Here is a 27,302-nt window from a genome sequence, read left to right as displayed (position 1 = left end):
CATTTTTATGACAGGGAAACAGTTTCTTTAGTGTGCAGCAGATCCTCATTCTTCTCAGTGAAAGCAAAGATGATTGGACATGAACAAAAGGGGGTGAGAGAATACCAAATACCAACATTAAACAAATACGTAGGACAGCTTTCTTACATTTGTGTAATCTCTCTAAAATTAGAAACATCCTGCCTCAGAGTGATACTGAAAAGCTTGTTTGTGCATTTATTACTTAATGCTTCAATTACTTCTCTTGTAATTTATATTACTCAGGCTGTCTTAAAAACTGTTTGATGATCCATTAAAAGAATAAATCACATGTTCTAACTGTTTCCATCTTCCCTGCTCCATTATATGTACATCATGTCCTGTCACCTGTCAATCTGTTGGACACTTCCTGTGAATTAAGACGACTCTACTTAACCTTTTAACTGATTATCATAGAATGTAATCAGATATTTCCTCAGCTAAAATGGTTGTGTTGTTCACTTTAAAGAAATGGAAATGCTAATTCCAATCTATGGAAAAAAACCATCCATCCATTAGTCCATCAACACACCATCTGTTAAATGTCATAATAAACCTTTTGGAGCCTATGTTTAACTGCACGTCAGCTGTTCTGTTAGCCACTGCAGCCAGCTTCAGTTTTTTCACAGTTTTCAGCTTTCAGGTTGGTTTCTGTGTTTTTAAGAGGAGTCTTACAGTTGGGCTGGATTAGCTGACCTTGAATCCTCCCTTAGTTGGCCGAAGCTGCTCGAGGCTTCCCATGATGCTCTGAGTATTTGGTCTTTACTAAACGTTTCACGCTGTCTGTTCGACCATGCTTTCCATGTGTTCCAAAATCACATTTTTGGGGACGAGTTTGTTGCATTCAGTTTGTTGTGATTCCTTAACAAACATTCAGTAGCACAGCAGTAGTTGTAAACAATGCTTTCCATGTTTAATAAGACACTACCTCGCTGGTTTATTCTAGGTGTGTAGCATCAGGCGCAGCTTTAGTTCCCAGCCATCGTATAACCTACTTCAGGGATGTCAAACTCAGCTTACATCGTGGGCCACTTACAGCCCGCTGTGATCTTAAGTAGGCCAAACCAGTGAAACTGCCCTTTCTGTCAGTGTAAAGATGTTTCAAGACACATTTAATTGCAATTAATATGAGAAAAACAAGTGCAGTTTTAACAGTATGTCTCAGTTTTGTATGACTGTAAGTGATTATTCTGTGAATGCAGCAGAACAAATAAATAAATGTGTAAAATTACTGCAAAGATTCTCTTAGCTTAGTGCCCGGACACTTGTAATTAAAAAACAGAGTTCTTCAGTAATTCAACAGTTTCATTTATTTATGCATTTATTTTTTTTAGTCTAAAGTAAAAAGTATCTAATCTAATTCATTACTTGGTGTAATATGAATGGGAGAGGACTCTATCTGTAGGAAAATCTGATAAAACTTTAAAATACAGTTTTAAAGTCCAAAATTCGTGCCCTCCTTCATATATTCCAAAGCCATAAAGTGGGCCATATTAGAGCCTTTGACAGGCCGATTTTGGGCCCCGGGCCTTAAGTTTGCCATCCAGACCTACGTGCTTGAAGTACACCAACACCATCTCAAAGCTGGACGTAGATACAGTGACATCATCAGCTCAAGTCACCATCACTACTTTCAAGCAACCGGATGAACGTGAATACAGCGTTAACGTCGGAGTGCTGCGGTTTAAATGGTATACATCAGGGGTGGGGAACTGTGATGAGACAGCAGACGTCACAAACACAACACAGCTAGCAACTTTTGTGCGTGGGATTACGGGCGACTTTGAAATGAAGGAGGAGCTGCTGTCTTTGTAAGCCGTGCACGGCACTACTAAAGGTGAGGCTTTGTTTGAACAACTGTGACAGAGGAAATAGCTTCTGACCCTCCAGGTAACTGCACACAGATAAACTGAGACATATGAGAAGCATACAGTGGGTCTGTGTGATGGTTCATTGGGTAGAAACAGGCTCTAAACCAGGGCTGTTTTATACAATTACATTTGGCCCCCGAGATCATTTCATATGTCAATTATTAATGTGGCAGCCGAATCCTCAGCCCTGCTGAGAATCTATGGCGTTGGAGTTTATTTTGATGGGCACAAAACAAAACAAATAAGCTGCCAGCAAAACTTGCACCTATGAGCATGGACTCAGATCCACTTCAGCTTATCTGTGCTCAAAGCCGTGTTTGATGTTCGTGGAAGCTCGTATTCCACGAAACCAAGTAGTATTTCCAAACTGAAGATCAAGTTTAATACAACAGAGGATATCAGAGACGGGCCACGAAATGGACATCCCAAGAAGACCAATTTCTTCACCCTGTCAGCACTTCAAGTCAATTTTATTTATATCTCAGTTACATCAACAGTTCTGTACGAGAAGGATTTTTACATTTGATTCTGGATTTAACAGAATATGGGAGAAACCTGCTCTCTCGTTCTAGTCCCTGTCAGTACTCTCACATTTTTGTATCAACTGACTATCAAGGAGTTTTTCAGTCCAGTGTTAGATCATTATAATAGTCCAGCCCAGAAGTATTAAATGCAAAAACCAGTTTTTCAGCACCAGTCTGAGACAGGAAGCTTTTCAGTTTTAATTAGAGATATTACACAAATCCAAGAAAGCAGTCCTACATAACTCTTCAACATGCACATTCAAGAAGCTCAAAAATGACTAAAAAGGTTCCTCACAGTGTTACTGGAAGCCAAAGTAATGCCATCCACATTAAGTATGTGGTTGGATACCATGTTTCTAAGGTTTTTAAGGCTAAGTACAATAACCTCAGTGTTATCTGAATTTAGAAGCAGGAAATTCAATGTCATCCACATGTTTATCTTTAAGACATCCCTGCAGCCTAACTAATATGGTGTGTGTCATCTGGCTTTAATAGTTAAAGCTGGGTAGCTGCATAGCAATGAATATGCTGTGCCTTCCAGTGATACTGCCTAAGGAAAGCATGCGTAATGGACAGAATTGGTACTAGCACAGAACTGAAGACCACTCCATTTACATGACCAAAGTGGAGTAAATCTGTTTGCACCTACAGCATGCTCAACAGTGTTAAATATTGCACTGAGGTCTAGGAGGACAAGCAGAGATGAGCCCACTGTCAAAGGCCATACGATCATTTGTCACCTTCACTAAAGCCCACTAAACATCCATAATTAGGAAAGACAGCTGGGATCTACTTTCACGATGAGCCTCTTGAGGTTGTGGTGATCAAGTTTATCTTTCTGAAATACATAGAGCGTCACAATATTTTCGTATTTTGAGATGCACTGCTGCAGGATTAGCACACGAGTGCCCAGAGGAAACGCATCCCAAGTACTGAGCTGACCACGAGGTTCAAAACCATCAGTGTGCCCATTGCACAGCGTCAGGTGTCAATGCAGCTGCATAGCAATGAAATGCTGTGCCTTCTAATGATGCTGCTTAAGGACAACCCCAGCACATTATCAGCCGAGTAATTCTATTGGACTTTTTTAAGCCCTTTAAAAGACACATGTAAAGTTGGCAGCTTGGTGTTTGGTGGTGGGAGCATCGTCTTCATCCAAGAGGACCTTCACATTCTCACAGATGTGGAAACCAGAAGCTTTTCCCAGGTTTGAGCAAAATGTAAGCTTTTTATTTGAGACACTGGGCAGTACAGGATATTTTATACAGACAGGAGCATTCTTAGAACTGTAACTGCAGTAAATCATGACGTGATTCATGTAGAAAACAAATGTGTAACATTTTCTCAGTCTTGGTCTTAAACACTACAGCTATCCTCCTATGTATTTTTTTTAAATAGTGCACTGACTGTTTTGGTGTGATTTACATCTACCATCTCTTCACCAGAGACCCTACTGAACAATGTGAACAATGACAACGAGTGAGGCATCTTTTACACACCCGAAAGCACATTACAAGCAACATCATTCATTTAAACATGTTCCCTGTTAGCTTCCTGCTGTGCTCATGAGCACCACATGCTGTGTAACGCCAGTCCACGTGGCTGCTGTGTCTTTGCTCTGTAGTGGACCAGGGAAGGAATTCTGTACACAGTTCTGAAGAGCCCATGAGATAACGTGGCTGGTTTATGGCTAAACAAGCAGGAAGCGGCTAAGCCTCAGTTCTCCTCTTGATCTCACTGATAAGATCTGCTCTGGATATATCGACCTGTGCACAAACAGCAGAGGGGGGGGGGGGCAGCAAGATAACGTGACGTGTGTGTGAGCATTTCTTTATGTGTGTAATTACAATGACTTGGTGTGCGTGCATCATACCTCCTCTCTGGTTGCCACTACACGCAGCTTCACCACTCCATCCTTCAGCTCCTGTTCTCCCAGTATAGCCACGAGGGGGATTCCTGCTTCCTCACAGTACTGCAGCTGACTCAGCAGTTTGGGGTTCTTTTTGTACATCACCTCAGCCTGCACACACACACACACACACACACACACACACACACACACACACACACACACACACACACACACGCTCTTTACTGTTCCGATGTCATCTCACCAGTACACATACAGTGGTGTGTTTGCCTCCTTCATGATTTTGATTTTTTCCTGTTTGTCACACTTAAATGTTTCAGATCATCAAACGAATTTAAATATTAGACAAAGATGATATAAGTAAACACAAAATGCAGTTTGTAATATTTTTGTCTAGGGCTGCTCAATTAATCGAATTTTAATCACGATTACGATCTGGGCTTTCAACGATCATTAAAAATGACTGAGCCGATTATTAGCCCCTCCCTCGTACTTTACTCTCGCGCTGCTCCGTGTGGCAAGTCAAGCGCACCGCTCTCCATTTCGAACACGCGTCACAACAATTAAGAGGACCCGAGGGAAGCTCGGAAAGCTAAGCAGAAGTTATTTGGAGAGGAGAGTGACTGCTGTTGGTTGAAAAGAGGTAAAAAAAACTTCAGTGGTGTGGAAACATTATGGGTTCAGTCAGACGTGGATCAAGTAGACACAGTGTGTAAACTTTGCTACGGTGTCGTAGCTGCACCACAGAGCAACACTGCAAAGTTCACTAAACATAGATGTTTACATTTTTCATTTATTTCTTATATTGCAAACATTTGCACTGTTATCAGTATTTGCACTATTTTATATTCTTTTTTAAAGTCATTATTCAACACATTGTTATTGTTAACCCTTTAAAGCCGGTCAGAGCAGCACGCTCCGTTTTGCGTAACTATTTTTAAATCCCTGTAGAACCTGAACCGTGTAAGCTAGCGCAATAATTTGTTTTGCATATGAAACCGGAGGAGTTGTACTTACATCTGATGCCATCAGCTTGTCCTCGGTCACGGTTTCCTTCCACATAAAGCTTTGCAAAAATTGCATAAAAAGCACTTGCAGCAACAAAAACACAATATTCCAGAAACAGGCTTTGCCGATCCATCAGCTGTTCTTAACACTTCCCACAGTGAAACAGACGTCAACGTGAACTGTCGCATTTCCTGCCCGAAACCAGAAGTGACGTCATTTTTGCAGAAAATCTAGTTTTTTACTTGTAGGCCTTAAAAGCCTATACTAGTGTTTTTATAAGTCATGTTTGACTTTTCTGAATAGTTTCTGGGATGCTTAGGACTCATATTGCACTGCTGGAAATAGTTTATTTTGATGCACCTGCTGTTTTCTTTGCAAATTTGCATCATAGGATTGTTTTTTGTTTTTCCTGCAGTATATAAAAATTGCTGTATCTCCAAAATAAAACTATGAAGACACTCAAAATAAATTTCCTGTTGTTGTAAACTATTTTTTGCAACTTTTTTTGTATTTAAAGTTTTGAGGGATAAGCCTCTTAAATTTCTCCAAGTAGAAATATATGTAAAAAAACAAAAACGATTTTCAATTTTTTTGTAGTTTATTGCACTTTTTTGCAATTTATGTAATTACTATGGACTTAATGCATACATATTATTAAAATATGGGCTATAACAGTTGTATTGATGTATAGCAACTTGAAATGCTCCCACAAATGGCACTACAGCATGTCAAAAAAATAATATAAGCTCTGGCGGACTTGGTTCTATAGTAGGTCGTAAGGGTTAAATAAATATCGTCAAATAATCGTGATCTCAATTTCAGTGAAAATAATCGTGATTATCATTTTTGCCATAATCGAGCAGCCCTATATTTGTCTAACATTAAATTTGTTAGATGATCTGAAACATTCACGTGTGACAAACATACAGTAAATCAGGTAGGGGGCTAACACTTTTTCACACCACCGTAGTCGATCGCTGGTCAATAGACAACACGGACATGTGCTGTAATGCTAATGACTGGGCTGTCTTACCTGTCTGTGAAAGCTGCCCTTAAAATTGTTGATTTATGTGTTGTGTTTATTTATTCATTGTCACTCTTAAAAAGCTTCCACCAGTTGTTAATAATTTCTTGATTGCATAGTTTAAAAAATATTAGTCTGTGGGGATGGAGAGCAGCTGGCCTGCTCATTAAGACAGGCTTGAACATAATGACTCCATCATCATTATGACTGCAGTATCTGGTCTTTAAGTGATGACATATCAACCCTGCTTCAGTCTTTGTTAAGGCTGTGGTGTTTTTAACATGTTTTCATGTTTTGTATCTTTCAGTGGTTCCCAAACTTTTTTTGCTGGGCCCCCTTTGTTTTACAAGAAAAATGTTCGCGCCCCCCCTCCCCACGTGCACGCACGCACTAACACATCCTCCAACCACACACGCCCATATTTTGCTCCATTGCGGTTTATTTCACACCTCAAACATTCAGTAAACAATTAAGCAAATACAAGTAATCTGCAGGTAGTAATAAAATAAACTACTAACTCTGTCACGCTGCGTCCGCACCTACACGGGTATTTTTGAAAGCGCAGCTGTTTCGCCCACACTTAAACGCCGTTTCGAGTCACCGAAAACGGAGATTTTTTAAAACGTTTCGTCACGCAACGCCAAAGGTATGTGTTTTGTTCCACGTCACGCTGTGACCACGTTATTGTTTACATGAGATGAACTGCAGAATGATAGAGACGAAATACTGTTAATCTGACTGTCTGCAGGTTTTACAGGCTTACACACAGTTACTGTCCCTCCATTTACAAAGGCAGAGGCGTCACCGTGTGATTATTTTACGTGTAGTTGTTTTTTCCTGTGTAATAATATTCAACATCAATACATTTTTCAAAAAATGCTTTTCTGTGCAAAATGGGTTCAAAAACATAAACAGCTGTGGGATCCTGTTTGTTTGAACCGAGGGAACAAATCGTGGCAGGATCAGCCTGATGTTATTTGTATCCTGCTGTAACTTTACTGTATAAAGAGCAAACATCTCCAACATGTCAGTAGTTAGTCATTACAACAAGTGTTTGTGAACTAAAGATCAAGAATGTGGGATCCTGTTTGTCCGTGATTTGAAGAGCCCAGCGCTGCTCCTGATGCAGGGAAAACCAATCCAGGTGAAGCCAAAGGGAAGATTTGCTTCACCATATTTTCTAGTCTTTGGTTTGGAAACTATTCAGCGATGCTTCATCTCCTGCTTTGCGTTTCTGTAGGCGCCCCATCAAACACTTGTCCATGATGCTAGCAGTGTCCAAGTGTTCTTTTTTTCTTTTCATACCGCGCCCCCCCTGCAATGGCTCTGCCCCCCCACACACACACACACTTTGGGAACCTGTGGTTTATGTTACGCTAACATAGCTGTGTAGCTAGCGGTCACGTAGCACATCATTATATAGCAGCTAGCCAAACTTCAGTAACCCTACAAACATCACTGCTGTTTAGTTTTCTGTCTTCATTTATGTTGGAAGTGATAACAGAGCTGTACGTTTGAATTGTTTCAGAAATCTCTCAGTAAGAACATACTACGTCATGTCTAGGTGCAAACTAGTGAGCTAACTTCCTGCCAACTTTATTTTATTTTAACTTATTTTGTGTATCATTTCTGGCATGTCAAGTGTACACTACTTGGTGTTCAGCTGGGAGTTGTTCTGAAAGTGCTATATAAATAAATTGTTTGCTTGCTAACTTCTAACTCCGTTAAATGTAATAACTTCTGTGTTCATGGATGCCCAGATGTTAAACTTAATTGTTACACCTGGTAAAGCAGCAACACTGATGATTAAAGATGAATTTAAACAGTGTTTAACTCTCAGTGATGCCACAGTGTTCGTTTGACTTTGGGAGCTGAAGCAGAGTTTGGACACAGAAACAGCTGATGAAGTCAGACTTAAAGACCGGATAAAGCAGCCACACTGCTCCCCCTGGTGGATACACAAGGTACCCAAACTCTTAGGGTGGGGTTGATCTGATCTGTCCTGACACCCCCTGCCACACACCTACCTTGATGCCAGCATTCCAGAGCTCAGAGATGAGTTGCAGTCTCTCCTCCAGCAGGTTCTTCTGAGCAGATGCCACCATGATCTGAACTTCTGTGGTGCGCACCTTCTCCGGTGAGGCCTGAACAATAAAACCATGTCACTGTTGAACTTGTGCATCATTCACAGAACAGTAAAGCTGCTCCAGCTTAAATTTTATTTCACAGATATCAGGCGAGACATTACCTCAGCCTTCTGCTCCATGATGGAGAAGATCCTTTCGATACCTATGCTGACACCCACACAGGGGACTCTCCTCCCCTTGGGGTCGAACATGCCCACCAGGCCATCGTATCGGCCCCCTCCCGCCACGCTGCCCACGCTCACACTCTCTTCTGCATTGGCGCCGTTTTGAGCTTCATTAGCGGCTGAGACTGCGCTTGCCTGAGTCAGCACGGCTTCATAGATCACTCCAGTGTAATAGTCCAGACCCCGGGCCAGACTAAGGTCAAACACCACCTAGAGAAGGCAGAATTTCAAAGTCCGTATCCAGGCAGGGAAGAATGAAGAACGGAAAAACAAAGAAAAACAACAGAGAGACGAAACAAAAGCCCCTTTTCCATTTACCTGCTCGGATTCACTTGCCAAGGTTCACTCAACTCGGATCGACTGGTTTTCACTTACAATCGAGTACCACCTAAAGTGCGTGATTGTTGCTATAGCAACACGGCCAAGCGTCCTGTGACATAATTAGTATGCTAATGGTACCAGGTACCATGACCTAATGGAAAACCCTGAAAACCAGTAAGGGTGTGCTAGTTTTTCACAGGGTTGCATGACCAGTATAAAACCTTTTTTGTCCACATGGAAACCAGATCATTGCTATAGAGCACTCATACTGGAATCCTATACCAGAGAAATCCAAGATCAGTTTCTCACCTTGTCTGTGACATGGAAGAGCTGTAGGTACTTGAAGAGCAGTTTGATGTCTGAGAGGCCAGCGCAGGCCTGCTTACTCTGAGACATTTTATGGTCCTGAAGGAGGCGCTCAGCCAGGTCCATTCCACCTGCATTACATCCAGCACAGTCAGTCTGTGTGTTGCACAAGCGATTCCCTTGGCATGCTCTATTTCATCATTGTGGTGGTACAAGATAAAATGTTTAATGTTGTGTTTCTGAGTCTGTGGGAGTGCAGCATAAGCTTGGACCACATTTTATTTGATGCTGAAGAAAAAGAGCTAAAAAATGCCTCCGCTGAACAGCCGACAGTTCAGGTCACGCTGATTGTTCTACAGACATCAGCTGTGTGGATGTTGGGCACAGTCTCACCCTGCATGCTGACGTACTCCCCAATCTGGTCGGCAGCCTCCTCTGACAGGCCCTTCTCATTCACCATCTCTTTCTTCACGTCCTCCCAGGACATCTAGAGGAGGACACGGGTAAGGATTTCAATTCAACTTTATTTATATAGCGCCAAACCACAACAACACGGTGCTTTATAGTGTAACATAAAGACCCAACAATAATGCAGAAAAAAACCAACATGAAGATGACCCTGTGTGAGCACTTGGTGACAGAAGAAGGAAAAACTCCCTTTTAACCAGGCTCAGGTAGTCCATCTCTCAGGTAGTCCATCTCTCAGGTAGTCCATCTCTCGGGTAGTCCATCTCTCGGGTAGTCCATCTCTCGGGCAGTCCATCTCTCGGGTAGTCCATCTCTCGGGCAGTCCATCTCTCGGGCAGTCCATCTCTCGGGCAGTCCATCTCTCGGGCAGTCCATCTCTCGGGTAGTCCATCTCTCAGGTAGTCCATCTCTCAGGTAGTCCATCTCTCAGGTAGTCCATCTCTCGGGTAGTCCATCTCTCGGGTAGTCCATCTCTCGGGCAGTCCATCTCTCGGGTAGTCCATCTCTCGGGCAGTCCATCTCTCGGGCAGTCCATCTCTCGGGCAGTCCATCTCTCGGGCAGTCCATCTCTCGGGTAGTCCATCTCTCAGGCAGTCCATCTCTCAGGCAGTCCATCTCTCGGGCAGTCCATCTCTCGGGTAGTCCATCTCTCGGGTAGTCCATCTCCTGTGACCGGTTGTGTGTTTGACTAATGACTAATGTCAGAGTGGTGCATAAACACACGGTGAGTAAAAAGAGGTGAGAGATGGAGAAACGCTCAGCAGCCTTGTAACGAATGACCGTGAGCAGCAGGGCTGCAATCATTGCAGGCATAGACGGGACTACAGCACAGTCCACGTTTGTTATATTTACCAACATAACATGGCAGCTCTGTGGAGCACTAGTTATACCCATCTGCTGATAAGCCACACCCTCATCATAACCTGCCAAGCACCGAAGCACTGAGCCTTGTATTTAAAGACGGTTCAACACAGAGCTCTTTGGTGACACCTGGTGCCAAAAATATGACGAGCAGCTTGAATCTACAACTTGAAGTGAAGTGCTGCATTATGATTGGCCACTCAGAGCTGAAATGACAGCTTCTGTTTAACATGATAATGTGACAGTTCAGTCTGACATCGGGCTGATGTGGTGCTTTTTACCTTCCTCATGTAACCATGCACCATGGTGTGTTCTCCCTCTGCTTGGGACTTCTTGATGTTTTGTATTAATATATAGTGTTTGTTTTTTTTAATTAAGTACAACACGATGTTACAATAGGTTGGGAGTATGCTTGTGCAGTGAAGTCCCTGCCTCCATGTGATACGTTTAGATATACTGCAGCTGTGTTTTCTTACAAATTATAACTCTCATTATGTCGCACACTAGTTCGCTATCTGTCGCAAAAAAAATCACCAATGATTCAATTCGTTATGTCTGTGAAGGTTCTCAGTCATCCAGGTCATCGTAGTCAAAGGAGCTTGCAAAGAAAAGCGTCTGGACTTCTTTAAGTTGCTTGAAGACGTTTCACCTTCATCCAAGAAGCTTCTTCAGTTCTAAGGTCAAATGGTGGAGAGTCCCAGATATAAACCCAGTGGGAGTTTCCCCCACAGAGGGACAAAAGGACCCCTGATGATCCTCTAATCGCCTGAGCCAAGGTGTAAACTGGGTGTGGGTCCCAATCAGCCAGAGTTTCGGGTGAGCTCATTGTGAAACCTGGCCCCACCTTATCATGTGAATTCCTGAGGTCAGATGGCCCAGGATGTGAGTGGGCGTTAAGGCGTCTGGGAAGGATCTCAAAACTGGATTATAGATGGCAGAGAGTTGGTGTCGTAAACCCCGCCTCTGTTCAAAGATGGTCGCTCACAGTGGGCATAGATGGCTTCTTTCACTCCTCTTTCAAACCATCTGTCCTCTCTGTCCAAAATGTGAACATTGGCATCCTCAAAGAGTGACCTTTGACCTTTAGATGCAGATGGACTGCTGAGTCTTGTCCTGTGGAGGTGGCTCTTCTGTGTTGTGCCATGCGCTTGTGAAGTGGCTGTTTGGTCTCTCCAATGTAGAGGTCTGAGCATTCCTCGCTGCACTGTACAGCATACACCACATTGTTAAGTTTGTGTTTTGGCGTTTTGTCTTTCGGGTGAACCAGTTTTTGTCTGAGCGTGTTGCTGGGTCTGAAATACACCGGGATGTTGTGCTTGGAGAAAACTCTCCTGAGTGTCTCTGATACACCGGCTACATAGGGGATGACAATGTTGTTGCGTCTGTCCTTCTTATCCTCCCTTCAATTCGTCATTAACCACTGAATCGGGGGTTTGACAAATGAAGCTTCAGATGTCATCAATCACGTGACTCTTTTCAGACGACCCTCGCCTCGGCACAGGGCTTCTGAAGCAGTGTGTTCGTTTTTTGGGCACGCGCTGGAGCTTCAGCTTCAGACGGGACATCACTGCTACTTGTACTTAAAATCAGCACCCACAGTTCAAAATAATTGCACAAATGCAAACACACTTCTCTAAACCGTGATAATCAATGACATTTGTGTGAATGGGTGGATGACTGTAAAGCGCTATAGAAATACAGGCTATTTACCATTTGTGGCTAATATCTCTTCATCTTACAGCATCTATTTCATCATACACTGAGGAGCTGCTCAAGTGCATGGAAGACAGGATTATAAATCATTAAAATGCTCTAATCAGTAAATATTTGAGTTCTTGGTAAATAAATGGTAAATGGACCGGTTCTTATATAGCACTATTCTACTGACCGAGCACTCAAAGGGCTTTAAAGTGGCTGAAGAAGAATCTTTCTTGATGTGCAAATGTTTTCCTAAGTGAAGTTAGATGGTTGCAAAGATGTCTGTCAAGAACATCCTAAGAATATAATCCACCCACTGTTATCATCTTCAGTGCCCTGTACCAACACAGAGCAGAGCAGCTATCTGAACGCTGCTCCAGAGGTCGATCATCTTGTTAATAATTTCACCTCCTCACTACGTACGACTCTGGATACTGTAGCTCCTGTGAAAACTAAGGTCTCTAATCAGAAGTACCTGACTCCGTGGTATAATTCTCAAACACGTAGCCTAAAGCAGATGACTCGTAAGCTGGAGAGGAAATGGCGTGTCACAAATTTAGAGGATCATCATTTAGCCTGGAGAAATAGTTTGCTGCTTTATAAGAAAGCCCTCCACAAACCCAGGACATCTTACTATTCATCACTGATTGAAGAAAATAAGAACAACCCCAGGTTTCTCTTCAGCTCTGTAGCCAGGCTGACAAACAGTCAGAGCTCTGTTGAGCCAACAATCCCTTTAACGTTAACTAGTAATGACTTCATGAACTTCTTCACTAATAACATTTTTATCATTAGAGGAAAAATTACCAGTAATCATCCCACAGATGTAATATTATCTACAGCTACTCTTAGTACCATTGATGTTAAGTTAGACTCTTTTTCTCTAATTGATCTTTCTGAGTTAACTTCAATAATTACTTCCTCCAAACCATCAACGTGTCTTTTAGACCCCATTCCTACAAAACTGCTCAAAGAAGTCCTGCCATTAATTAATGCTTCGATCTTAAATATGATCAACCTATCTCTAATGATCAGCTATGTACCACAGGCCTTCAAGCTGGCTGTAGTTAAACCTTTACTCAAAAAGCATCTCTAGACCCAGCAGTCTTAGCTAATTATAGGCCAATCTCCAACCTTCCTTTATATCAAACATCCTTGAAAGAGTAGTTGTCAAACAGCTAACAGATCATCTGCAGAGGTTTATTTGAAGAGTTTCAGTCAGGTTTCAGAGCTCATCACAGCACAGAAACAGCTTTAGTGAAGGTTACAAATGATCTTCTTATGGCCTCTGACAGTGGACTCATCTCTGTGCTTGTCCTGCTAGACCTCAGTGCAGCGTTCGATACTGTCGACCATAATATCCTATTAGAGCGATTAGAGCATGCTGTAGGTATTACAAGTACTGCACTGCAGTGGTTTGTATCATATCTATCTAATAGACTCCAGTTTGTGCATGTAAATGGAGAGTCCTCTTCACACACTGAGGTTCATCCATCCTGATCCAGTCCAATCCTGTTTTGTAAGTGATTTCCGATCTGGACCTACTCTTCTGAGCCTGTGGTACATCTGAGGCGGATCTGATCCAGAGTCACATCTGATTAATCTCACTTCTTATTTCTTGTTGAGCAGCTGCACATAACATTTTCATGCAAATGGCATCAACATAGCAGCTCTCCAAGGAGACGCTTACAGTGCTGTTAGATTACATCAGAGGTGTCACAAATAAAAATGCCATTCCTTTTTACCTCCACAATACTGGTTTCTGAATATTGACAACTGACAACATTCTCATAAGTACGAGGGTCAGGAGAACTGAGTATAGTGATTAGAAGAGTTGGATGTTCACTGCAGTAAGCCTCAGTACCTTGTCCAGTTTATCCACCGTTGAACAGATGGTTCGGAACTTGTCATCTGGAACGCCACACACCGCAAACATTCCATCAAGGATGCGTCGGTCGTTCACCTGCATGTAGAAGATGTGGTTAGAGAGACTCACTCACCACGGCAGCACTCAGCTCAACTAAGTGACAAACCTTAATACGAAAGTCTCCGAGGTCCAGCTCGTTGAGGATCTCATGTACAATCTTTAGACACTCAGCATCTGGGATCATGGCGTCGTATTGCCCTGCTATGTCAAAATCCTGAAACGCAAACACAAACACACATGTTAACCTTGTCACTTCTAAGTCAGTCATCAGTGGTGACGAGCAGCAGATGTCAGTGTAAACTGAAATAGTCAATAGATAAAATACATAAAAATGTATTGTGCAAAGTGTTGCATCATCTACAAAGACTGTACGACAGCTTTGATGCTCTGGCGTCATATGTCAGCAGGGTGACCTGGAAGGTGAGATTTAATACAGAGATCTGGAAGGAGCCAGTGCTGAGGATGATGCAGGAGGAAGAGATGTTGTGGATTTTGCTGGTTAAGAAGTCCAGGACCAAATTGTAGAGGAGGAAGCTCAGGTTGAGACTTTTTGCACCCGAGTCTGAGCCAGGAACAATCTGCAAAAACGTTTTTTCCTGTAGCCCACAGTGACATTGATGGAATCCTTTATGTGGGCCTCGACGACCCTTCTGAAGCACTCCATGGCGATCAGGGAAAGGAGTGTGGACAGCATTTAACAGTCACATTTTTTTATTGCATCAGAGCAGTGACCGTTTACCAAAGTACACCAACCACCTGCTACTCCTCAACAATAGTTTTCCACATCTGTAGCCTCGGGTAGCTAGCTGTCACTACCCGATCCATACCGGAAACCCGATCGGTGCCCCGCATGCACGAAAGGTGTCTACTTCCGGTTGAAGCGTTTTACGATAGTTACGGGTCAGAGTATCTGTTAAGATGTTAAGAATAATAAGTATCTCTTAAAATGTTTCCCATAATGAAACATTTCAATATAATGTAGACGAAAACGAAAAATAAAAAGATAGTTACGGATCAGGACTCTCCGATCCGTACCGCGCATGTGCAGGGGTTTTCGTCTTCTTCTCTTCGTTTAATGGCAGTTTACTCCCCAGTGTACGAGGATACTGCCACCTGCTGACTGAGCGAATAAACCCTATTGTAAACTGAATTAGCATCATTACAAACGTGTGTTAAATTTGATTTAGTGACAGTCGAGTGTGTTTATGCTCGTCTGTGTGGAGAGGATTGTTGGAATAATGATGATGATGTGCGCTATCACTGTCAGTTGTCAGTAAACACTTCATCTGGCTGCTGAATCTTCACGTGACACATTACAAAGTCTGTATTATTAACTCTGTAATTAGGCGCCATTCTTCTTATTTTACGGCACTGTTGTTCAATCGGGGGACGCTCTCTGTTGAGGAGAAAAGCATGAATTTGTTTGCATACGGATTATCCATTGTTTAAATGTCCCGGTAGTCGAAAAGGAGGCAGAGCTGCTGAGAAATGCTAGGAGCTAACTGGGCGCTAACCGTGTCATTCAAATATATTGAATGTCGCAATGTTGGCAAAGAGAGGAAGTGACGTAAGATTTGCGCATGCGGGGTACGGATCGGGTTTCCGGTACGGATCGGGTAGTGACACTAGCTGTAGCCTCGGGTAGCTAGCTGTAGCTTCGGGTAGCTAGCTGTAGCCTCGGGTAGCTAGCTGTAGCTTCGGGTAGCTAGCTGTAGCCTCGGGTAGCTAGCTGTAGCTTCGGGTAGCTAGCTGTAGCTTCGGGTAGCTAGCTGTAGCTTCGGGTAGCTAGCTGTAGCCTCGGTAGCTAGCTGTAGCCTCGGGTAGCTAGCTGTAGCCTCGGGTAGCTAGTGGACTTTGAATCCTAGCAGTGAAAGGTAGTGCTACTTTTCTGGAGGTTTTGCTGCATATTGGGCAGTTTCTACATTAAGCGCTGTTGCTAATGAGTGTTGAACGCGTGAATGCTTCCTGTTGGTGATGCTGGCAGTGCCTTATTAGTAAAGTGTTGCTACGATGCTTTGGAGTAAAAGCATTGCTACCAAACACCCGGACTACCTACAGGACTGTATTGCTACTGCTTGTGAGCTACTATACACTGGCATGTAGGGAACAGAGCGTTCTGCACTAAAATTCATGGACAGTGTCAGTTTAGCACAAACAGCAGGGCTGTCAACGGCTTCTGCTTGAATCAAGATTATATAGGGGACCCCTCGCCCCTCCTCACACAGGCATCACTGAGCCAGCCTATAGGGAGCTGTGATATTTGACCTTCTGATGAGGTCAGAGTAGATATTCCCATAGTGAGACAAAATTAATGCTATGAAAAAGAACTCAGTCCATGCCATCTGCAGTTGACTTACACACTGATAAAACTCTCTGTAACGTCCCCGGGTCATGGCTGGGTTGTCACGACGATAGACCTTAGCAATGTGATAACGCTTGATGTTGGTTATCTTGTTCATGGCCAGGTAGCGGGCAAATGGTACCTGAAAGAGGGCGGGTCAAGAATAACAACACCACAGAGTAACAATGTATTGCTACTTTCATGACAATGTAACCTTTTCACAAGCTGCACTTGGTTAATAAGAAGCCCCGTTCATTTAACTGCGTATTCTGACTCTGTTGAATGCTCAGTCTAAAGTACCACCACTCTTTTAATCCTTTCTAACATTTTTGTGGAAATGCATGAATGAGAACAGTACAGTTGGCTGTGTCTATTTAAAGGATACAGTGAGGTCATATCTGAGGGACAGCAGCTCTCCTCCTTGGTCTTTGAGATCGTAGATGAGCTTGGAATCTTCTCCATATTTCCCCGTCAATGTTTCCTGTGCAAACAGACAAATAGGTCACTTCCGTGCAATGTGTTCCACATTCCTGCAAATCAATTGCGTGCTGTGTGGTCAAATGTTTGTGAATGTTGAAGGCATTTCACCTCCTTGTGATCAGTGTGTCAAAAATAATGTCTCACACAGAATATGTGATATATAATTCTCATAATTAACATTTAACAATATAAACCTATAGGCTACACACCAACACAAATCCTAGCTAACAACAGGTATAAACACAAAGTCAACAGCACAAAGCTTTAAAGCAATCGAGGAACTTGACTTCCGGTTGCGCCATAAGATGGCGGCCGAGAGCTCCCAGTCATCTCAGCAAAAATGTTATTATTTATTTTGTACTGCTTTCTATTTCTGTGCGCACAGCGCGATCATATACGCGGTATGACGGACAAACGCTTTTGGAGCAATGTTCGTCAGCCAGTTCGGACTTTACAGCAGGTTTCGACACCGTGGATGCCTGGGATCCTTTGTTTACTTGCGCGACGCCGTGGGAAAACAAAGAGTGGGAAACGCGCCAGAGTTTTGAGCCGATCCCGACAGAGAAACGGCAAGCCAACTCTGCCCAGCATCCTGCTCGCAAATTTCCAGTCTCTGGACAACAAACTTGACGAGCTGCCTGCACGGATTAAACACCCAAAAGACATCAGGAACTGCTGCGTTCTGGCCTTCACGGAGACGTGGCTGGAGCCCAGCATCCCCAACCGCACCGTCACGCTGAATGGATTCACTGTTTACCGGGGAGACCGAACGAAGGACTCAAGCAAGAAAAGGGGAGGAGGGGTGTGCTTTATGGTTAACTCTATGTGGGATAGAGATGTGTGTATCTTAAAAACTTACTGCTCTCAGAGCCTCGAGCTGCTGAGCATTAAAGTCAGGCCTTTTTACCTCCCGAGGGAGATCAGCTCAGTTCTCCTCTCAGCTGTTTACATTCCCCCACACGCTGATAAAGCTTCGGCTGTGGACGAACTGTATGACATCATTATTGGACCTGAGAATTAAAATCCTGACGCTGCCTTTATTGAGCTGGGACTGCTTTGAGACAACTGACTGGCAGATATTTGTGGATGCAGCTGATGGCAACATCAATGAACTCACAGGGCAGGGATAGCTCAGTAGGTAGAGTGGTGGCCCCATGATCGGAAGGTCGGGGGTTCGACTCCACTGAACGGCTACCCTGAGGTACCCCTGAGCAAGGTGCCGTCCCTACACACTGCTCCCCGGGCGCTGCACTGGTGGCTGCCCACTGCTTCACTGGGTGAATGGGTTAAATGCAGAGGAACTATTTCCCTATGGGGACTAACACGCACACTTTACACTTTACACAGACTCTGCCATTGGATATATTGGAAAATGCATGGACGATACCATCACTAAAACCACCGTCCGCATATATCCAAATTCCGGGGAATTTGGACGAGAAGTTGTTAAGCTGCAGACGAGCTTAACAACTTCTATGCTCGTTTTGATGCAGACAACAGAGAGCAGATCCTCTACCCTCATGAGGACAGTGAGGCTGTAACTAACTCTCAAAACAGAAGCTGTAAGATGGTCTTTCAAAAGGGTCAATCCTCACAAAGCTCCGGGACCGGACGGCATCCCAGGCCGGCCTCTCAGAGTGTGCGCCGACCAGCTGGCAGAGGTGTTCACCAACATCTTCAACCTCTCCCTGAGGCACTCAGTGGTCCCCACGTCCCTCAAAACATCCACCATCATTCCCGTTCCCAAGAAATCTGTGGTCTCCTGTCTGAATGAGTACAGTCCTGTTGCACTGACATCCATCATCATGAAGTGGCTCGAGCGGCTGGTCAAAGGTCATATCTGCTCCTCCCTCCCTGACATACTGGGCCCTCTTCAGTTCTCCTATCGGACAAACAGAACCACAGAGGATGCCATCGCCCTGGCAATGCACACCTCCCTCACTCACCTGGAAAAAGGGAATACATATGCAAGAATGCTCTTCATCGACTACAGCTAGGTAGGGCTGCCACGATTAGTCGACTAGTCACGATTACGTCGACTATCAGAATCGTCGACGACTAATTTAATAGTCGACGCGTCGTTTGAAGCTTTGTTAGATCCCAAAAGACGCAGGAATAAGTAGCAGGATTTAAGAGTGTAATAACGGACTGAAACAGAAGATGGCAGCACTGCATGTACAAGGATGCCAGCTGCCGTTAAACCCCGAAGAAGAAGAAGTAGCTGTGTCCCAAAATTCATAGCACCACCCTGCTTAGTTTCCAACAATGGCGGCAGCTAGTTAGTTTTAATATTACTCTTATTATTCTTTCTGGGTCACAAAATAAACGTTTAACATATTTTCAGGCGAGAATGTAGCTGTGTAAACCTCAAATATCTGCTCAGTTTATCAGGACACCACATATTTTCAAAAGCGCTCCGACGTTTTCGGCAACGTCTGTTACCCACTAGCTCGATAGCTAGCCGGGGGCTAGGCTAACTAGAGCCGTGAGAACACCGGACTCCCGGCAAATCGTTTTCAAACCCACCGCCGTCTTTCGCTACTCAGGTTAAATATATATGAGTCACTTAGATAACTTAAAATGTTATTGTTTGGCTTTTTTAGTATTTTACTTGTTCCTGAGTAAATCGGTTTGGCTGAGATTAAAGTTTTTACACAGCTGAATAAACATCAAGCAGACAGCTGATTATCAGAAGTGTGAGATGCTCCAGAATTTACTCCAGTGTCCTGTTATATTTTAGATAGCAAGGAGTTTATTAAACTTCACCGAAACAATCTGCAAATTTCATTAAAATTGAATAAACTATCATCTTGTCTTTATTGTTAGTTAGCACCTTAAACACTTCAAGCTGTAAGCTAATGATAGTTATATAAGAGCAGATGCTGCTGGTGCAATAAGCTGTAGTTTTACGTCCAATGGATGATGATCTGATTAGTCAACTAATCGCAAAAATAATCGGTGACTAGTCGACTATCAAAATAATCGTTTGTGGCAGCCCTACAGCTCGGCATTTAACACCATCATCCCCTCAAAACTTGCCTCGTAGCTCGTCGACCTTGGGCTGGGAACACCGATCTGCAGATGGATTCTAAACTTCCTCACAAACACGCCCCAGGTGGTGAGAGTTGGTAAGCACACCTCCTCATCACTCATCCTAAACACAGGAACGCCACAGGGTTGTGTGCTTAGCCCCCTCCTTTATTCCCTGTTCACACACAACTGTGTTGCTAAACATGAGTCCAACACCATCATCAAGTTTGCAGATGACACAACGATCATAGGCCTCATCACAGACAACGATGAGACGGCCTATAGAGAGGAGGTGATGGCGCTGTACGAGTGGTGTCTGGAAAATAACCTGACTCTCAACATCAGCAAAACTAGAGAGATGATAGTGGACTACCGGAAACGACCAGTCAGGGAAGACCAGCCCATCCACATCAACGGTGTCAAGGTCAAAAGGGTCAGCAGCTTCAAATTCCTTGGAGTCAACATCACCGAGGATTTCTCCTGGACCCTTCACACAGACACTGCTATCAGGAAAGCTCGCCAGCGACTCGACTTCCTGAGGAGGCTGAGGAAGTTTGACATGAACGCGAATATCACCTCAAATTTCTACAGGTGTGCAGTCGAGAGCTTACTGACGAGCTGCATCACAGTTTGGTACGGAAGCTGCTCTGCCAGCAGCCGGAAATCACTACAGAGGGTGGTGAAGGCAGCAGAGCACATCACTGGCACGAGGCTTCCTGCCATTCAGGACATTTATCTTCAACGGTGCCTCCGCAAAGCACACAGCATCATCAAGGACCACAGCCACCCAGCACATCAGCTCTTCTCCTTGTTACCATCTGGCAGACGTTACAGGAGTCTGTCTGCTCGGACTACAAGACTCAAAAACAGTTTTTACCACCGAGCCATACAACACCTCAACCACAACACTTAAACACACACAACACAGTCCACAGGACGCACTCAGAAGCTACCCTGCAGCTTCACAAGTACTCTGCACAATCTGCACTGGTCACTCCACTTTATTGGTATTTATATTAGGCAGAAAATGTGCAATACTGTACCAACTGTTCAGTCTGTACTGCTGCTCATTCCTGCCACTGTGCAATATCCCCCCCGTCACATTCCTATTTAAGATTTTTTTTATTTAATCACTAGTGTGTACATATATTTATATATTTATTAGGGGTGCAACAATACTCGTATCGATATTGAACCATTCGATACAGTGCTTTCGGTTCGGTACCCATATGTATCAAACAATACAAAATTTTTTATTTATTTTATCAACTTTCCTTCTGACGATGCTGTCTGTGTTGAGCGCTCAGTGGATCTGTGCTCGACAGTGCAGCCTAGGCGGAGTAGTCGAACGCAGATTCCCTGAGCGCAGGGCAAGCTAGCGAGACAGAAGTTAAGCTCTCCTTGCAACATGGCAAATTGAACCTCCCCCACCCTCATTCAGATCTGGCCTTTGGAACTATTTTGGTTTTCATGTGATGTATGAAGGTAAGCGCGTCATGGACTAAAGTAAAACAGTATGTTGGATGTGCCACGCAATGCTCAATTACATTGGTGGGAGCTAGTGCGTTAGCGCAGTTAGCTCGTTAACGTGTTGACGCCGTCCAGCCCCACGCACGGGTCTATCCGCGGTAGCTCGTTAACGGAGATTTGCCGTGTTGTGGCGTTAACGTCATTTCAGATTAACGCTGACAGCACTAGTGGGAACACAACGAATATGACTGCACATTTACTCCGACATCATCCTAGTGCAAAGACAAGTGGAGGCAGACAAAAACAACAAGCACGCATGCTACAAACTTTAGCCGAGTCATTTAGACAGCCGTTAGCACAGGATTCTCCTTATGGGGACCTGATATGTTTAATATGCTGCTGAGAATATAGCCCAGAAGAAGCGTATAGTATAGCTTTTATTTTGAAAGAGCCATTTCTCTGTAATAAACTCTCTTTTCCAAAGATGAGTGATTTCTCCGTCAGATTTATTTTTTTATTTTTTTATTATTTTGTTGTTTCAGCAACATTAAATTTAAAAACTGTACTTTTGAGTTAAAATATATATTTATAATTTTAATAAATGACAAATTAAAAAAGCATGAACATTTTTTTTTGTATCGAAAAAATATTGAACCGTGACACCAAAGTATCGAACCGAACCGTGAATTTTGTGTATCGTTGCACCCCAATATATACATATTTAGTCTGTTAACTGTTAATCTTTTTTCTTTTACTATATTTTATTAATATTTTGCTCTTAACCATTTTTTTTCTACTGTACCATTCTGCTGAGTGACTGTCTTCTGCTCGTCAAATACATGTCATTGCAATGTTGACCCTGTGCTAACTTGCATATGACAAATAAAACTGAAAACTGATTAGCACACTGTCTGTATCCGGCCTTTAAGCCTGACGTCATTAGCTGTGTCTGGGCCCAAAGTCAAACGAACACTGCGGCATCACTGAGAGTAAAACTCTTAATATCCAGTTTAACAATAGCCTTAAGTTTAACATCCAGGCATCCATGAAAACAGAATTTAATACATTTAACGGAGTTAGAAGTTAGCAGGAAGTTAGCTCGCTACTTACCACCTAAACATGATGTAGCATGTTCTGACTGAGGGATTTCTGACAAAATTCAAACGTACAGCTCTGCTGTCACTTCCAACATAAATGAAAGTAAACAGCAGTGACACTTGTAGGGTTACTGAAGTTGGGCTAGCTGGTATATAACGATGTCCTACGTGGTGGCTACCGACACAGCTATGTTAGCGTAACATAAACAGTGAAGCTGGAGGATGAACGTTAACTTTTTTCCACTCGATAAAAGTTAACTTGAGGGTTCCCGATGGTTTTAAAAGCTGAGCTTTAAAATGAATAGCGGTAATAAAAACCGAGAGAGGCCGACAGTGATCACTGACTGTTTTTAGGGGCTTTTGAGATTAAATAGAACAAGATACAAAGCATTAAAACATGTTAAAAACACAAAAGCATCATTAAACACAGGGTAGTTTGGGCCCGGAAGCAGGATTCATCACGTCATCACTTAAAGACCGGATAGGTGCTTGCAAAGAGCCGAAGTTGTGTTAGCGGCACAACTTCGTTATTTAGCAGTTAGCTGTTGTTTCGGTCCTGAATGCAGTTTGCACTTCACCATTGCGCTCTGGTTCTTTTGTGCAATAAAAATGAAAGTAGTCAGCTAATTGTAGCATAAGTACGAGTGGAACCGATAAGCGGGATTGAGAGTCTGGCAGACTAACAATTCCAAGGAATTGAACTACTGGGAACCGGTTTGCTAAAAGAACTAATACCCGATTCCCATTCCTATTTTTCAAGCAGCAAACTTGTTAAACTAAGTCAAACTCTACCTTTAGTTCAAAAACAGGTGTGTCGATGGTCTCGGCTCCATGTCGTTTAAAGCAGCGGATGATGGTGTTGAAGACTTTTTCTCTGATGGCCATCTGTTTGGGGTTGTAGTCTCTCGTTCCCTGACAAACACACATTGTCAATCAAATAATTCTATTGTGAGAATATGTATGGACTTGTTGTTTGTTGTCATTTTTTTGTTCAGCATCCTCTTTGTAACAGATTTCACCGTGCGGTAACCAGTAACCACTCAGCCTACCAGAGGTTGTAAATGGTCGCTGTCCTAGGCCTGGGTGACTGAATCCATGTAACTTTTTACATTAAAAAGAAATCTAACTTAGAGCCACTGGGGTTGTAACACACCATTGGAAAGCTTACCATACAGACATTTTCTGGTCCTCTAGAAGAGATTCCCTTGCAAAAGAGGTTTTTAATCTCAATGGGACTTTTCCTGGTTAAATAAAGGTTAATAAAGATGTGATTGATTAAAGGATAAGCAGATATCCACATAAAGCATCATGTACTTTGATGACACAATTTGGGGTAGTCTGATCCTTGCATTTTTGACTACCGACACTAAAGTTTGATTCGTTAAACCCACTCTTATGAAGGGGTTCTTTGATCTGATCTTTGGTAACAAGCTATCTAGAGCTATTATATTTTTTTAATTATAATGCAGCCACTTGGTGCCAATGATCTCACAGACAGGCTTCTCTGTAACCAAAGCTACGCCTGCTTCTACTTACAACAAGCTTTTAATCAAATGGTATGTGCCCGAATATAAAGGTAGCGGGTACTTTGCCATTGAGAGCTCCTTTTATTCCACCAAGTCCTGCTGAGATAGTAAGATAAGCTTTACACATGTGACATAAAGTTAAATGGTTGTGTTTGTCTTGTCCTAATACAGACGATACCAGGCCTGTGCCACAGAATATTCTGTAAATATAAACGTGTATTTCCTTAAATACAACAGTACTTTAATCTTACCTTTGGTGTTTTAAGGACAAATTGGGTTTTGCCATCATCTCCTAACTGAGCCTTTAGTGCCAGCAGTTTAGCTACCTCTTCATCAATCTGCATGAGAACACAGAACAAAATATAAAGTGTTCAGAGGTTTTATACTGTATTTAACAACTGTAGCGTGAAAAATTATGAATACATCTTGTCAAATAAACACATGGACAGCAGCCTACCTGAGCCACAGTGATCCCAGGGAAAGAGTGAAGAGATCGGACACATGTGGGAGCCCGAAAGCCCACCAGAGCGGAGCAGGCACGAACCCAGATCATGCCCAGCATGGTTATTCCACAGTGCAGGAAAATGGTATGGATTTCAAAAAAAAAAAAAAGTAAAGTAGGACCAAAAAAAGATCAGAGTGCATCAAGAGTGCAGCATAATCCAGTGGTGTTGTACAGAGCCAGCCGCAGCAGCAGGTCAGGAGGGTTGGGTTAACCAGACGGTGAAGTAGATGGTGGAGATGATGAATCGTGTGACAGGCCAAGGTCACCACAGGTCAGGCAGGAAGAACAGGAGAAAAGTGGTAAGCAACCCTATCACTAGGAGAGGGTGGGGCATGATGCATCATCACCACAGTGAGGAGAACAGAACACGAGATGCAGCAAGTCAATCACAGCAGCCCAACAGCCCCCCACCCACCCGGCAAACAGTCTTTCACTAATGTGATAAAAACTGATTTAGACAACAAGTGCACAGATGCACCTCTTGAACTGTTTAAAAAAATCTATGATTCCTTTTTTTCCCCTGTATTTGTATAGCGCTTTCCTTCACTTATTGTCCACAGCCACAAAAAGTTTGTTAACATGTCTACTGTTGCTGCTTTAACCTGTTATTGCATTTAGCAAACTCTACCTGTCAGCAAGCATTTGTAACTTAGTCTCAATAAATCTCTATGGTGTCATTTTCATAAAGCGAGTCAGAACTAACATCAAACAATTCAGATAAAAGACAGGAAATGGATGAGACTGCTGTCTGAACGACTCGGCTAAGGCATCTTCTCTGAGAAATAAGAATATGCTCTATGGTCCAGTCTAGAAGATTCCTGAATAACACAAAGGGCACGTTTTTAATTCATGTTGTTCTACGAGGATTTATGACGGGCTAAAACAAACACTGGCCCCTAGAAGATGTCTTGATCGTCTTAGTGTTTGCTAATAGTAAACGCTTCTGCACCGTCCCATACATTTGGCATTTATTGTGGTATCAGCTACATATTCTCAGTGGTCACAGGCTCTGATAATGCCCGTGTTAACGCATGCGTGTTATTGCATCAGCTCTCCTTACACATTTCCATAACGAGAATAAGAACGTTGAAAATCCACGTTTTAAAGCCGTGAAGAAAATAAAAAGCTATATCATTGTTATCTAATTCGTTAATTCATTACATAATAGGTGCCAACATGCATGTTAACATCCGCTAGCTAACTGGGCTGAATGAAGGAGGCCGGACCGATTAGAGCGCAGGACTTTTCCTGTAAGCTAACTCTATGGTGGAATAAAAAAACTGGCTTTTGGGAAGTGTAGTCTCCTTCTCCCTGAAACCTGAATTTAGCGGATATTGTTTTCTAAATATAAGCGCCTTCCATTTTTTCGGAAAGCCAAGTTATTGAGCATAATCTATGTCGAAATGAGAACTGATTAATAATCATATTAGACAGTACTGAGTCAGATGCTAACAGCATGTATTCCAAGACCGAGAGCTAAACTGCGAGTATGAAAACCTTCTACATGTATTATATAGCTAATCTAGCTAGCAAACAACCAATCAGTTAAAATGCCGAAGCATGGCGCAGCATGCTGTAACTCACTTGTCTTAACATCATAATTAATATTAAGAGTAAATCTTAGTACGGACCTGCTCTTTGCTCGCCTTCTCTGATTTTAACTTCCGGACGACTTCCCCTTGACTTTTAATCGCTTCTTGTATCTGAGCCTTGTCTTCCATTGCTTTTTCTAAATGGTTTTATAGCGCTACCTACTTCACCGGCTACCTACAGCACATACGGACTTGTAACTGTCAACGGAGCATAAAACGGAAACGGAAATAAACGCAATTTCCGATTCATCATTCGTGATGTTCCCGTGTGTCTTTTTATGTGTAATTTCTTTACTTATATTGGTAAATAGACTTCAGTAAACAGGATTTACAAAGGGGTTATACATGAAATTCAAAGTTTCCTGCATTTCAAGTATCTTTATTACTCTGTGTTAGGGACATACATTATAACCGATCCGGTCACTTAAAATATGTTTACTGTAACTGTTGTTATATTTGTTGCCTTTTCTGCTTTCCTTTTGGTCAGATTACTCTTAAAAAAGACATTTTAATGTCAAAGAGATTTTTAACAGCATAAAGGATATATAAAAGTCACTGCCAAAAACTAATTGCAGCTTCTACCTTGTGACAGGAATCTTGTTGGTGGCTCAAGATGACTTGATATCATTCATGAGGGATATTTTTGAAATCTTTTTCACATATTATAGACCAACAAGTTATTTATAGCTTAGTTACAATCACTTTTTGGCAAATACCGGTAATCTGTTTTTGGCAGACAGGAATTCATTAGTTGGGGACACCAAGTTTATGACCTTGAAATTGATTCCATTACTTTAGGAGGAAGGGGGAGTGAAATACATTTTCTTTGTATAACCTTAATTGTCCCAATTTCAAATGATTTTAGAATAAGGTTTCTTTTAGCTGGATTAGAATAGATTTTGTTTATCAAAGTCGTTCTGATCACTTTGTTTGTGCACCTGCAGTCAGAAAAGTCCTGCGATGCACAGCTGTCACTCTAAGAGAAATTTAAGAATGCGCTCTCTCTTCTTCGGGTTATGACTGTCTGTCATACTGAGCATTTGCCTGGTGGACC

General features: G+C 42.7%; 1 protein-coding gene across 2 annotated transcripts; it reads right to left on the bottom strand.

Moving 5' to 3' along the window:
* Positions 1-3,611: 3,611 nt before the first annotated feature.
* hars (histidyl-tRNA synthetase) lies at positions 3,612-26,468 on the bottom strand. Of its 2 annotated transcripts, XM_085282821.1 has the most exons (14): positions 26,288-26,442; positions 24,609-24,971; positions 24,403-24,489; positions 23,418-23,537; positions 16,934-17,029; positions 16,565-16,690; positions 14,314-14,421; positions 14,145-14,243; positions 9,647-9,740; positions 9,257-9,384; positions 8,564-8,836; positions 8,343-8,459; positions 4,287-4,433; positions 3,612-4,179 (listed from the first exon to the last, which is right to left on the bottom strand). In XM_085282821.1, the coding sequence occupies exons 2-14, from the start codon at positions 24,711-24,713 to the stop codon at positions 4,123-4,125; spliced, it is 1,557 nt and encodes a 518-aa protein (XP_085138947.1). In that variant the 5' UTR covers positions 24,714-24,971; positions 26,288-26,442; the 3' UTR covers positions 3,612-4,122. The 2 variants fall into 2 exon arrangements, with proteins under 2 accessions (XP_085138947.1, XP_085138955.1); XM_085282829.1 differs by lacking the exon at positions 24,609-24,971 and having other exon boundaries at positions 26,288-26,468.
* Positions 26,469-27,302: the final 834 nt, after the last annotated feature.

The sequence above is a fragment of the Mchenga conophoros genome, linkage group LG2 (genome assembly GCF_057382185.1).
Source record: "Mchenga conophoros isolate Kocher_MC1m ecotype Shallow Benthic linkage group LG2, M_conophoros_male_GT1.1, whole genome shotgun sequence".
Taxonomy (NCBI): Eukaryota; Metazoa; Chordata; class Actinopteri; order Cichliformes; family Cichlidae; genus Mchenga; species Mchenga conophoros.
The sequence above is the reverse complement of the archived record's forward strand: the minus strand, read 5'-3'. Positions and strand labels throughout refer to the sequence as shown.